The 12,291-nt window shown below is 44.5% G+C and overlaps 1 protein-coding gene across 3 annotated transcripts in view; it reads left to right on the forward strand.

The window, feature by feature from the left end:
• Positions 1 to 12,291, forward strand: part of BBS9 (Bardet-Biedl syndrome 9) — a 235,887-nt gene that overhangs the window by 187,205 nt on the left and 36,391 nt on the right. The window contains exon 22 of one of the 3 annotated variants that reach the window (XM_079947529.1): positions 4,890 to 5,140. The exons of the other annotated variants lie outside the window; for them this stretch is intronic. Within the exon in view, the coding sequence (XP_079803655.1) occupies positions 4,890 to 5,125 (236 nt within the window). The 3' untranslated portion in view covers positions 5,126 to 5,140. Of the gene's footprint in view, positions 1 to 4,889; positions 5,141 to 12,291 lie in introns of those variants that run through there. 3 annotated transcript variants of the gene reach the window in all.

Consider the following 12,291-nt stretch of genomic DNA (forward strand, 5'->3'; position numbering starts at 1 on the left):
AGTCGTCCATGGAATACGTAAAATGTTGGCTGATAGTGGTAGTACTTGACCCAAAACCTAACTGAATAGGTCTGTGGACAATTTTTGGCATGCGTATGGTAGTAGGAGATCAACATGTTAAAGTTTAACATGTATTTTAAATAAAGTTTGACTTGTAACTGCCCAATATGTAGAATGGTGTACTTCACTGAACTGCAAGATGTACAGCCAAGCTCTGCTCTCTGTCGAATGGAATTTAGTTTGGGGGTTTATACTCCCCCCCAGTGACAAATTTAGCCCCTCTCTTTTGCCTCTCTCTCTTTATTGATAAGCCACTGGTTGTCTCACTCCATTAAGCTAGTCTAGACTCCAGGCTTGAGCCGCATTGGTCTCCCGAGTTTTGGATGTTATAACAGGTCAGCACCACACAGTCAATTCATATTTGTTAACTACCAAACATACGATGGGTTGTTTCAAACGAAACCATTCACTTCTTAAACTGAATGGTTCCTTTTTTTAAAAGTTCAAGAAACCGCTTGATAAAATGATGTGCCAATTGTGTATAAATAGCTTTACCACAAGAATAAAGGAAGCCATAATTCTGTAGGCTTGTGTTTTATTTAGTTCATCTGTTTGCATTTATGAAGAGTGAGAATAATGAAAAGAGAATCTGTAGTGGGGGGCAGTGATATAGTGCAGCTTCTGAAATGAACCATGACCAAGAGTTTCATTCATTGATAGGTCTATCGTTTCAGAAATAGGCTTTGAGTTTAAGGCTTCTTCTTATGGTGATGGTCAATAAATTAAAAAATTATCCTGAATGGAAGCCCTTGCTCAGGAAAAATATTTGATGGGAAAGGTTTTCTCTTTTTTAGCAGATCATTAAATAAAGGAACCTTGTGCTGTAGGATTCAAGTGATAGCAATAATTCCACAGAAACATCTATAATATTTCACATTGTTATTGAGGAGTAGCATGTGCAAACATAATATTAATGTGAATGTTGTGTTCTGTAACTGCTTCCTTGATTACTGCACCCATTGATTCGCATCAGAGCAGCTGAAGAAGATGGAAGCCAATGCGTTTTGCTTTAAGACTTCAGTATCTCTGCTTTGTTAGTCACCGTAATAAATATTAATGACACATATAACATATTCTTTCACCTTGGGAGGAAAAAATATGACTATATGAAGAACATAATCTCCATATGTGAAGAGCAGTGAATCCGTACCTCAAAAGTGCAACTTGGAGTTCTCTCTGAGAGACTTCTCATGGTGCATTTAAGATTCCTGGAAAGTTTGAGGTGATGGACAGCACCATCCATCTCTACACAAGCCCCTTCATAGCCAGCTGCCTTTCTACAACATGCTTGCCTCTTTTACTTCTGGCCCAGGATTTAAGGTCTCCTCCCAGTTCTCTGGGTACTTGCAGCTGAGACAATGATAACATTTAGGGGAGCCTGGTCCTCCAGGGAGGTCATCCTGCCAACATTTAGGAGTGGTCTGTTACAAGTGGCTCGCAGATGTAATGTGAGTCAATAATGCGATGCTACAGACTTTTTAAAGTTATTAGAAAGGATAGAGAGCCATTGTTCACTACAATCAGGTTACTGTGTGTTAGTCAAAAAAACATTATAATGGTCTTTGGCTGTAGAATGGAAGGTTTTGGTTAAATGTCAGAGAAGCAATGTAAGTTTACTAGCGGAATGGGTTTTTAATACTTTTACTGGAAGTCTAAAGGTGGCTAGAGAAACATCTTTCAGTGGTGGTTGAGGCGTAATTATTTTTGCCTCAGCAGAGAGGAAGATAATGTTGTGACCTCAGCTGAAATCCTGAGGTGGGGCTGAAGAAATGGAACTAGGCAAAGGACGGTTGCTTTGCTCAGCTCCCATTAAGTTCTATGCAGGTGGTGGGATCCAAAAGTGGACCCCTCTGCAAACTGCTTTGGACAGGTGGACTGAGCCATCCACCTGTCAGTCATCTGTGTAGGCTGTCCACACATTTTAAAACCCTAATTTTCCAGAGTTCTAAAATGTGTGGAGAGCTTACATGAGTTAAGCAGCTCCTCACTACAGACCAACACCCTCTAACTCAGAGAATGTGATGGAGGAGACCGAAAGGAGCATTCTAATTTCTGCTTTCTCTAATCGCGTAGACAAAGAAATACCCGAGGAAGACTTCTGGGATTGGGGTCCCCCCCACTCTCTTTTCTTTAATAAGTAGCAGATGTGGAGGAAGGGATTCCCAGTTGCAACCGTGAAGTGGGAAAATAGTGTTGTAAGCCTTTGTCCCTGTCATGGTTCTGATCCAGATGACCTCTGCAACCCACAGCTCCTATTTGCCATGGAAGGAAAGCAGCTTTCCTCTTGGGTCAAATAGCAGCTGCAGAGACTTAAAACTCCTTCCTCCATGTTGTGGTCTCCAGTCAAGATCAGGTGCATATGCAGGCTACACCTATTTGGAAAAGGGGGGGGGGAGAGAACAAAAACTAATAATGTAATTTCTGTTGCATCTTGTTTGGCCCTTAGAGAAGAGCAGGTGCTCTAGCCCTATGATGCTAGAGAGCTTTTATATCCTTGCTGGGGCAGCTGAGGTCTTCATGGTTGCCATGACAATCATACGGCTGTCTCAGTATACCATGGGGTCAACACATGTGGCAAGTCATTTTCTTGTTTTTACTATAGAACAGTGTTATGTATTTTTCAGTTATAAAAGTATTTCCATACCACCCTCTCATAGCCTATCAGGGTGGTTTGGGAATGATTTGATTGTAAGTGGAATTCAAGTCATCCTTTTACCATGGATGGACCATTCCTAGTGAGGTTTGGATTATTGGTAGCAATTCCCCCCTTCAGGGATGGGGGACTGTTTGGGATGGTGTAACCCCCAGAGACTTACTGAAACATTGAAATCCCCACATGCTTTGGGAGAGCTTTTGACTGGCGTGGTTGGTGCTCCTGTCAATACCCCAGTCTTGCTGTGGAGTGCCGAGGTGTAGAAAGCAAGTGAAATGGTTTCTCCTGAGCTCCCCACCCCAGCACTATAGTATTCAAAAGGCCACCTGGTTTGTGAGGAGCACCAAGTGATGAAGTAGGCTAGATGACAGCTGAAGTGCAGGTGGTGCAAATTTGGCAGCAGATGTAGCCAGACGCAGGTAAGAGTCCATAATTGTGCCTACCATGTGCCTACCAAGCTTACTTTTCTGTCATTACTGCATCGGCAAGGAGCTGTTCGGCTGCCTGTGGTTTTCTTTTAGAAATAAAAATATGTGGTGATTTTTAAATGGATAGTGTAATTTGTATACCTGAAGGAGCGTCTCCACTCCTATCGTTCTGCCTGGATGCTGAGGTCCAGCGCCGAGGGCCTTCGGGCGGTTCCCTCACTGCAAGAAGCAAAGCTACAGGGAACCAGGCAGAGGGCCTTCTCGGTAGTGGCGCCCGCCCTGCGGAACGCCCTCCCATCAGATGTCAAAGCGATAAACAACTACCTGACATTCAGAAGACATTCAGAAGGGAAGTTTTTAATGTGTGACATTTTAGTGTATTTTTGGTCTCTGTGGAAGCCGCCCAGAGTGGCTGGGGAAACCCAGCCAGATGGGCGGGGTACAGATAATAAATTACTATTATTATTGTGAGTTTGGACCCATTATGCTGGAAACTGGGTGAAGTCACGGCAAAATCACGTTTTGGTCCACCGTCTTGTTTCAAAATAGTGGTCAGAGTCCAAACATCAACAAAGAGCACAGCCCCCACTTTGGGAGCCCTCAAGATGGATTTGGCAATGATATCTTGAGAGCCGTCCAAACATATAGAGAACAAACAAACAAATGGACAGACAAGACAGGCATGCCACATTCTAAAATATATGTTATTCTATATGGCAATTTTTATTTTTATTTCTGGAAAACATATATTGTATACTGCCCTGTCATAGCATTTTTTTTGTTTATTTATTTATTCACTGCATTTTATCTTTGTGAAAGAACATGTACTGTGGTTAATTTTGTTTTGAAAACCATTTCCCCCTATAATGAATGCTCATGAATAAAGGCACTGGCTTAAATAGACAGTTGGGCCAGCTTCCCATTGAAATAGTAAATTTCCTCACAGTCAGACTCCTCTTTTGAACTATGGTTGAAGGAAATGAATTGCACTTTTGTTGGACTTTTCGTCTCAGGGGAGATTTGAAGGAGGACATTATTAGAAGTTGGCTATTTTGTATGCACCACATTCTTTTTCACTCGTATATCATCATATTTCTTTCTTGTGATACTATTTTATTAACGTTGTATTGAAATGTCAACATTTATTGGCTTGGGCTGCACTTTTTGGTTTTTGTAGCAGGAATATTTTTATTTTTTGTTATTTTGTTATCTGGTGCTCACAACCAGCAGATTGTCACCTTGGTGGCAATGTGGAAGAGGGCCTTCTTGGCGACAGTGCCCACTCTCTAGTATGCATTCCCTCATGAGATGGAGACAGTCACAATCTTTAAAAATGTATGTGTTTTCCCAAGCTTTCCTGAACCCTGACTCTTAATTTTAGTTCTGTTTTATATGTTCAGTTATATGTGTGATATATAAGTTTGTTCTGTTTCTACTTAGTTTACAGGAAGTGTTTTTAAATGTTATTGTTCCTTTTTCTATCACAGTTTTCTTGTTGTAAACCACTCAAGAGGTTTTTTTTAAAAAAAATTAAATTAAGCAGCCTAAAAATTAAATAAGTAATATAATAATTATAATAATTTATTATTTATACCCCGCCCATCTGGCTGAGCTTCCCCAGCCACTCTGGGCAGCTCCCAATTTAGTGTTAAAAACAATACAGCATTAAATATTAAAAACAAACAAACTAATAAGGTATTGCCTTGCCTTCCATTAATGATCACCCTTTTTCCTCATTCTAGTTTCAGGGCTTGTCCACACTTCCACTTTCCCCTCAGAAAAACTTGCTTTATCACTGAATCAGGGTACAAACACCAGTCTTTTTTTCCTGCAGATAGATGTTTGTTCTGCTTCAGCGGTAAACAGCAGATTTCCCCAGGAAAGCGGCAGGAGGACAAAGAAAAAATGGCTCAGACCTGTGTTTTTTCGGCGCAGGACAAGTGTGGACATGCCCTCAGTTGTGTTACATTTACCGTTTATCTGATAGTTGCCTTTCACAGCTGCTTTCTGCTCCATTTTTCCCAGCACAAGAACACAGTTTATACAGCTCAAATTGACTTTAACACTGGCCTATGGAGCCAGCTCACAGAACAACAAAGTGCTGAATATACTGGCAAAATGCAAGTTGTGCCATTACTGCACTTGGGAATGATTAAAATGTTGCATCTGTTAGTTTGGTCCCGTAGAAATCAGAATGCTTGAAAAATGATTGCTGTATGGATGTTCTCAGTCACAGGAAAGGTCATCAGAGGATCAGCTGGCAGGAGTTTGCCAATCTAAAATATTATCGTATGTCAATTTCAAAAATTACATTTAGCATCCCAAAAAGGAAGTTCCCACCCTAGCAGATTCTGTGTATATATGAACTTATTCATTTCTGACTTTGGGTGTGCCATGAATCTAGGCTATTATAGTGTGATTGTACAATACTATGCTATATTTTTGCTAGGTTCTCTATCGTGTTGAGAATGCAAGCGCAGATCTGCATTTGTTCAGTGCTGAATAGGGTATGGATTATGAAATGAATCTTTTTTAAGATCCCAGGCTTTCTGAATTTTTCTTGCTATAATTTTGTTAGTTTACTTCAGTAACGTATGCTTTTTTGGTTTTGCTGAAAATGCAACATCCAAGCAAAATGTATTCACCATAGTAAAGACTCTATTGATGAATACTCAGTGTTGAATAAATGAATAATGGACTGCTTGAAGGAAATCCTTGGATTATAGGTTCATGGGATATAGAGAAAATCCTGATCAAACAAGCCTATAAAGCCAGGAATTGCAGTATTTTGGGGTATACTTTATTCACAGAACATTTCATGTTACATTTGAAGGAATATATATACTTATAAATAATCCACAGGGATAACCCTAAGATAACCTTTTAAAAAGGACTCTAAAATACAGTATCACCGTAACACAGTTCATTTCAAGCAATTTTTGAACAACAAAAATGACTGTGTTACGACGTTTGAGTTCAAATGTTCAGGAGTGGAATTGACTGTAATGGTATATCGTGTGTGTGTGTGTGTCGGGGATCGAAGTTTGTGGTAAAGTTGGAACCCCAGTGCCAAAGCACAACATATAATTGGGCTTAATTTTTTCCATATGTATCAACAAAAACAGCCCTTTCTGCCATGAGAGATGAAAGCTTCCCTTTTTGTCATATTTTTATGTTGTATATAATTCCAAGCTCTTTACAGTTTTGCAGGCTTCCTACCAAAACATGCCAGAATGAAGGGGAGATGAGCTGTCATTCTTGACCAGAGCTTGTATTTCTAATAGAAGAACTCTGTATTGCGGATGAGTGGAAAGAGGGCCAATTCCTCTTTGTTACTGCAAAACATCCAGTTTGAAATGAAACAATCCCTCTGTTTATTGTTTGAGCCAATTAACTAAGCATTGCCTTACAGAAGCCGTCACAATGTATTCAGGCAATATATAGCCTGCTTTTTAGTCCATCGGATTCTTAAAGTGGGCTACACTTACAAAATTAATAATATAAATAAAATCATAAAACCTGCAGGAGGGCAGGATGAAACCAAGAGCTGGCAATGAAACAAATAATAAAACAGAACTAACCATAGCAAGCCTGCTTGGCATGGAAGGCCAGCTGGCTATTACAAAGAAGCAGACTCCTGAATCTGCCTCATAGTTGTAGGACGCAGGCCAAAGCTTAGGGGCTGCCACAAGTATTGTGCTTTTTCCCACCCCCACTGTCAGTTCAGCAGGCTAGTTAAATAGATTTGAGAAATGCCAAGGTATTTAAAGACTTTAACTTGTTCGATCAACTGATTATCCATATACCATCTATGGGGCTTATACTGTAGTTTCCTGAAAACACAATGACTTTAGTTTTCTTGCCAGCTGTTCTCTTTGGCAATATCCTGAGGATGCCCTCATCAATCATTTTAGGCCCACTTTTGTTTGAGATAGAAGTACCACATCATCTGCGTATAGTAATATAGAGGTGGCTTTTGTGGCCAGTTTAGGGGCATGATATTCTGGGGATGTTAAACTCTGGACAATATCATTTATATATGAATTAAATGGGAGCTAGGATACAACCTTGCCTAACTCCCTTTGTGGTGGTACGGATCCTGTGAGCTGTCCATTTGTAGAGCAACACACTTTCAGCAGAGTGTTTTATACAGAAATTTAATCAAGAACAATAATCTTTTATCTATACTTGAAGAGTTCAACTTATCCCACAGTCTTACTTGAGAGACTGAATCGAATGCAGCTTTCAAATTATTGATGTAAACCTCTGGGGTGTATTTTGCGTAGTTAAGTTTTTACCTCTATCTTCAGTACATTGTATTTTATTGTATTGCTATGGCTAGTGACTGATGCAAATATTCTTCTGATTCTGATTCTAGATTTGAGAAAGCTTAAAATGCACTTATGTATGCTAGTTAATGCAGAAACAGGGTGAAAACATGTGGTGGGATAATGAGCTGCTTGTGCGTTAAAGCTTGATCCCTCAGAGCTTACTCAGTGTAGTGAAGCCCTGCCTTGAGCGGAGCCCTTTGGCATGGCTCCGTCAGTCGCCGGTAGAATCTGACAGTGGGCGTCTGCGGAAACGTTTCCAACATAAAAGCTGTTTGACGGACATGCGTCTCCTGGATTCTCTGCGTGACAGTTTCCGGCGAGGGGTGGGGGTCCTTAAAGGGGGTTCTGATACCTCCTCACTGTTCTCACTGGAAGTATCCCAGAGCCTCCCCTCCGACTCCCTTTCCTTTGGAGCTCCTGCACCCCCCCTACTGGTTCCCTCTTCTGCTGAAGTGTCTCTCCTATTCTCCTGGAGCCTTCCCACCACCTGTTCTTCCGATGGCAGTTCCCTGACATCCACCTCCCCCCCAGGGCCCCCTTCACCCCCTCCCGCCTCTTCTCTTACTGGCGGCGAGGATGGAAATCCCTGGAAGGAACTCTCCTCATCCTCCGAGGATTCAAACACTTCTAACCACGACCTTCCGTCTCTTTCCCCATCTTCCTCTCCTTCGTCGGAATCTGTTTCCACCTCCACCCCTGACTCTGGGAACCCTTCAAACTCCCCTTCCTCATCTGTGGTCCCGAAGTGTTCCCTCCTAAATCGTGCCACGGGTTGTGGTTTTCTTGGGAAACGCCGATGAAACGTTTCTATTAAAATCTCGTCATTGACTTCCTCTGCCGGTACCCATGTGTTTTCTGACTCTTCTTCCCCCTCCCATTCTACCAAGTATTCCACCTGATTTCCCTTCCACCTGGAATCAATGATTCCTGCCACATCCATGTTGCGTTCTCTCTCTTCTATGACGGGTGTCCCGGTGACCTCCCTCTCATGTTCCCCCCACTCACGTCCCTCTCTGTACGGCGACAGTAATGACCTGTGAAATACTGGGTGCAATTTCATGTGACTGGGCAATCGGAGTTTGAATGCTACTGGGTTGACCTGCTGTATGACCTCAAAGGGTCCCAACCGTTTGGGTCTCAATTTCTTACACCCTCCCTTGAACGGCAGTCCTTGGGTGGATAGCCACACCCGGTTACCCACCCTTATGGTTTCGCCTTCCCTCCTATTTCTGTCTGCTTGCTTCTTATATTCTTCTTTGGCTTTCTCTAAGTTGAGTTGGAGCTGACGATGGATCGCTTCCATCTCTTCAACAAAATTTTCCGCTGCAGGTACACTCCACCTCTCCCCTCCTTCTCCTGGAAATGCCCGAGGATGACACCCATAATTGGCCAGAAAGGGACTCATCCCTGTGGACACGTTCTCCGCGTTGTTGTAGGCAAATTCTGCCAGAGGTAACCTGTCTACCCAATCAGTTTCTCTGTCCTTTACATAACACCTCAGATATTGTTGCAAAACCCCGTTTGCCCTTTCTGCTTGCCCATTTGTTTCTGGGTGCCTGGCGGTGGAAAAACTTACCTCCACATGCAACAAGCTCATTAGTTTCCTCCAGAACCTGGAAGTAAATTGTTTCCCTCTGTCGCTCAAAACCCTCAAGGGGGCGCCATGCAACCTGAAAATATGCTTCACAAACAACCTTGCGGTTTCTTCCGCTGTGACTGCATGTGAACAAGCTATAAAGTGGCACATCTTAGTTAGTAGATCTACTACCACCATGACCGCGGTTTTCCCTTTGGATCTCGGTAGATCGGTCATAAAATCTATGGATACCATCTCCCATGGCCTTTCTGGGGTGGGTAAGGGTTCTAATAACCCTGCTGGCGCCAACCTCTCTCCCTTTGCTCTTTGGCACCTGTCGCATCCCCTGACATACTCCCGCACGTCTTCCCTCACCTTGGGCCACCAAAACTCCCTGGTAACCAACCACATGGTCTTGTGCTGTCCGAAGTGCCCCGCCGTGGGGCTGTCATGCAACTGTTTGAGCACCCGCCCTCTTAGTTCCCCATCTGGTATGTAGAGTGCCCCTTTGTAATATAGTTTTCCGTTCTTTTCCTCAAAACCCCCTGTGTTCTCACCTGTCTCCCTGAGTTCCCTAAGTTTTTCTTGGGCATATTCATCGTTCTCAATACCCTCTACCAGTTCTCTTTGCCCCACCAATGCCGCCCCACAAACCCAGTGGTCCTCCGAGATGATATGTCTTTCTTCCGCCCCTCCTTCCCCCTCTAAGTACTCAGGTTTTCTGGAGAGAGCGTCCGCTCTGACATTCTCTGCCCCTGGCACGTAGCGAATTTCAAAGTTGAACTTGGAGAACTCTTGCGCCCATCTTACTTGTCTCTGGTTCAATACTCGGGCTGTCCTCCAGTATTCTAGATTTTTGTGGTCTGTCCGCACTTGAACCTTGTGTTGCGCCCCAATCAACAGGTGTCTCCATCTCTTGAACGCTTCATGGATGGCGAGTAATTCTCTGTTGTACACGGTATAATTCCTCTCGGATTTGTTCAATTTCCTCGAGAAGAAGGCACACGGTCTCCATTCTGACGTATCCGGTCCCGGCTGCAGGAGTACGGCGCCCACCGCTCTGTCAGACGCGTCGGTTTCCACCCTCATCGGCTGCTGCAGATCCACGTGTAAGAGTTGTTCTTCCGAAGCAAACGCCCTCTTTAAACTTTCGAATGCTCGCTGCGCTTCTTCCGTCCAGACAAATTTCTTCTTACTGCTGAGACAATCCGTGATGGGGGCTGTTAAGTGGGCAAAGTTCTTTATGAACTTCCGATAGAAGTTTCCGAACCCCAAAAACCTTTGCACATCTTTCTTAGTCTTCGGTGGCCTCCATTCCAGTACCGCTTGCACCTTGCTAGGATCCATGGCCAGCCCCTTGTCTGACAACCGGTACCCTAGGAATTCCACCTCCCTGGTGTGAAACTGACACTTCTCCAGTTTCACCCACAGCTGGTTTTCTTGCAGTTTGCTCAGTACCTCTCGTACATCTCGCACATGCTGCTCTTCATCCTCTGAGTACACCAGTACATCATCTAAGAACGCAGCGCAGTTCTTGTAAAGCAAGGGACCTAGGACGTGATTCATGAATGATTGAAATACTGCCGATCCCCCCTGGAGGCCGAAAGGCATAACGCAGTACTCAAAGGCCCCCAAGGGGGTGAACATAGTGGTTTTCCACTCATCTCCCTTTCTCATACGTATCAGGTTATACGCCCCCCTCAGGTCCAGCTTGGTAAAAATCTTCCCTTTTCTCACCCGGGTCAGAATGTCATCAATTCTGGGCATAGGGAAAGTCACGGGTTCGGACACTGCGTTTAGGGCCCGGAAGTCCACAATCAATCTTGGTTTGTCTGAATTTTTTTTGTCCACAAAGAACACTGGGCTACCCCCCACCGCTCGTGACTCTCTGATGAACCCACGCTTGAGGTTTTTGTCAATAAACTCCCTTAACTCCTGCATCTCCCTGTCTGACATTGCATACACCTTGCCCACTGGCAATTGTGCTCCTGGGAGTAAGTTGATTTGGCAATCAAAGGGTCTGTGCGGGGGTAGTTTATCTGCTTCCCTTTCGCTGAAGACGTTGGCAAAATCTGCATATTGTCGTGGTACCCTACCTTGATCCGTTGCTTCTATCTTTGCTAACGTGGCCTGGGTACCTACTTGGCCCCCCTTTTCCGTGCAGTGTCCCATACAATGTGCTGACCCAAAGGAAACCACTCTCTGATGCCATCCCACAAGCGGATCATGCAGCGCTAGCCAGCTCATCCCCAAAATGATGGGCGCTCCTCCCAAAGTGGCTATATTAAACGCTATCAGTTCCGTGTGTCTTGCCACCCTCATTGTCATGGGGACAGTCTGCTGGTTTACTTCTCCTCCCAACAGCGCCCTCCCATCAATCGTAGTCACCTGCAGGGGATTTTTTAAAGGGATGGTTTGTATCTGATGTGCGGCTGCAAACTCCTTACTCATAAAGTTGCAGGAGCTGCCTGAGTCTAATAGCGCCTTCACCTTTAGTGGGTGTCCGTTTGCCAGCTCCAGCAATACCTCTATTACAAGAGCTGGTCTTGGGGGTTCTGGCGTGGGCACATTCACTGTTCCTTGGCCTGGCTGCTGTGCCCCGACGGTGGCAGCCAGGCGTTGGCTTTTACTTGCTCCTTAGCTCCTTCTCCCTCCTCCCCAACAGCTCCCGCCATCCCTTGCCATTCCTTTCTTTGCGGACAAACTCTGGCAAAGTGACCTGGCTGTTGGCAGAGAAAACATTTCTTGGCGCCTTTTCCCTCCTTCTTCCGCCCTTCACTGGGGTTTGAAATTGCGCGCGCGCGCGCTGTTCCGATTTCCATCGGCTCTGCTGGCAGGGAAGGCTGCTCTGGAATCTCTGGAATGCGGAAATCCCTCCAACGCTCCCCTTTCCCTTCCCGCTTCTCCAAGGCTCTGGCCTCCTGGCGTGATCCTATGGCCAGCGCTGATTTAGTCAGATGGTCCATAGACTCCGCCCTGGGCGCCCGGGAAAGTTCGTCTTTCACTGCCGAAGATAGTCCTTCTTCGAACAGCATTTGTATCGGTTCCGCTGACAAATCCCAACCTAATTTATGGATCAACATGGTGAACTCAGTCCAGTTCTCACGGACAGATCGGTTCCCTTGTTTACACGCCATTAACTGTCTGCGCGCCACTCCCTGCTCAATCTCGCTGGAAAACATCAGATCCATGGCGCGAAAAAACTTCCTTGTGTCCCTTAGGGCTTCATTATTGGCTGCCATT

This window comes from Podarcis cretensis (assembly GCF_951804945.1).
Source record: "Podarcis cretensis genome assembly, chromosome: 12".
NCBI lineage: Eukaryota > Metazoa > Chordata > Lepidosauria > Squamata > Lacertidae > Podarcis > Podarcis cretensis.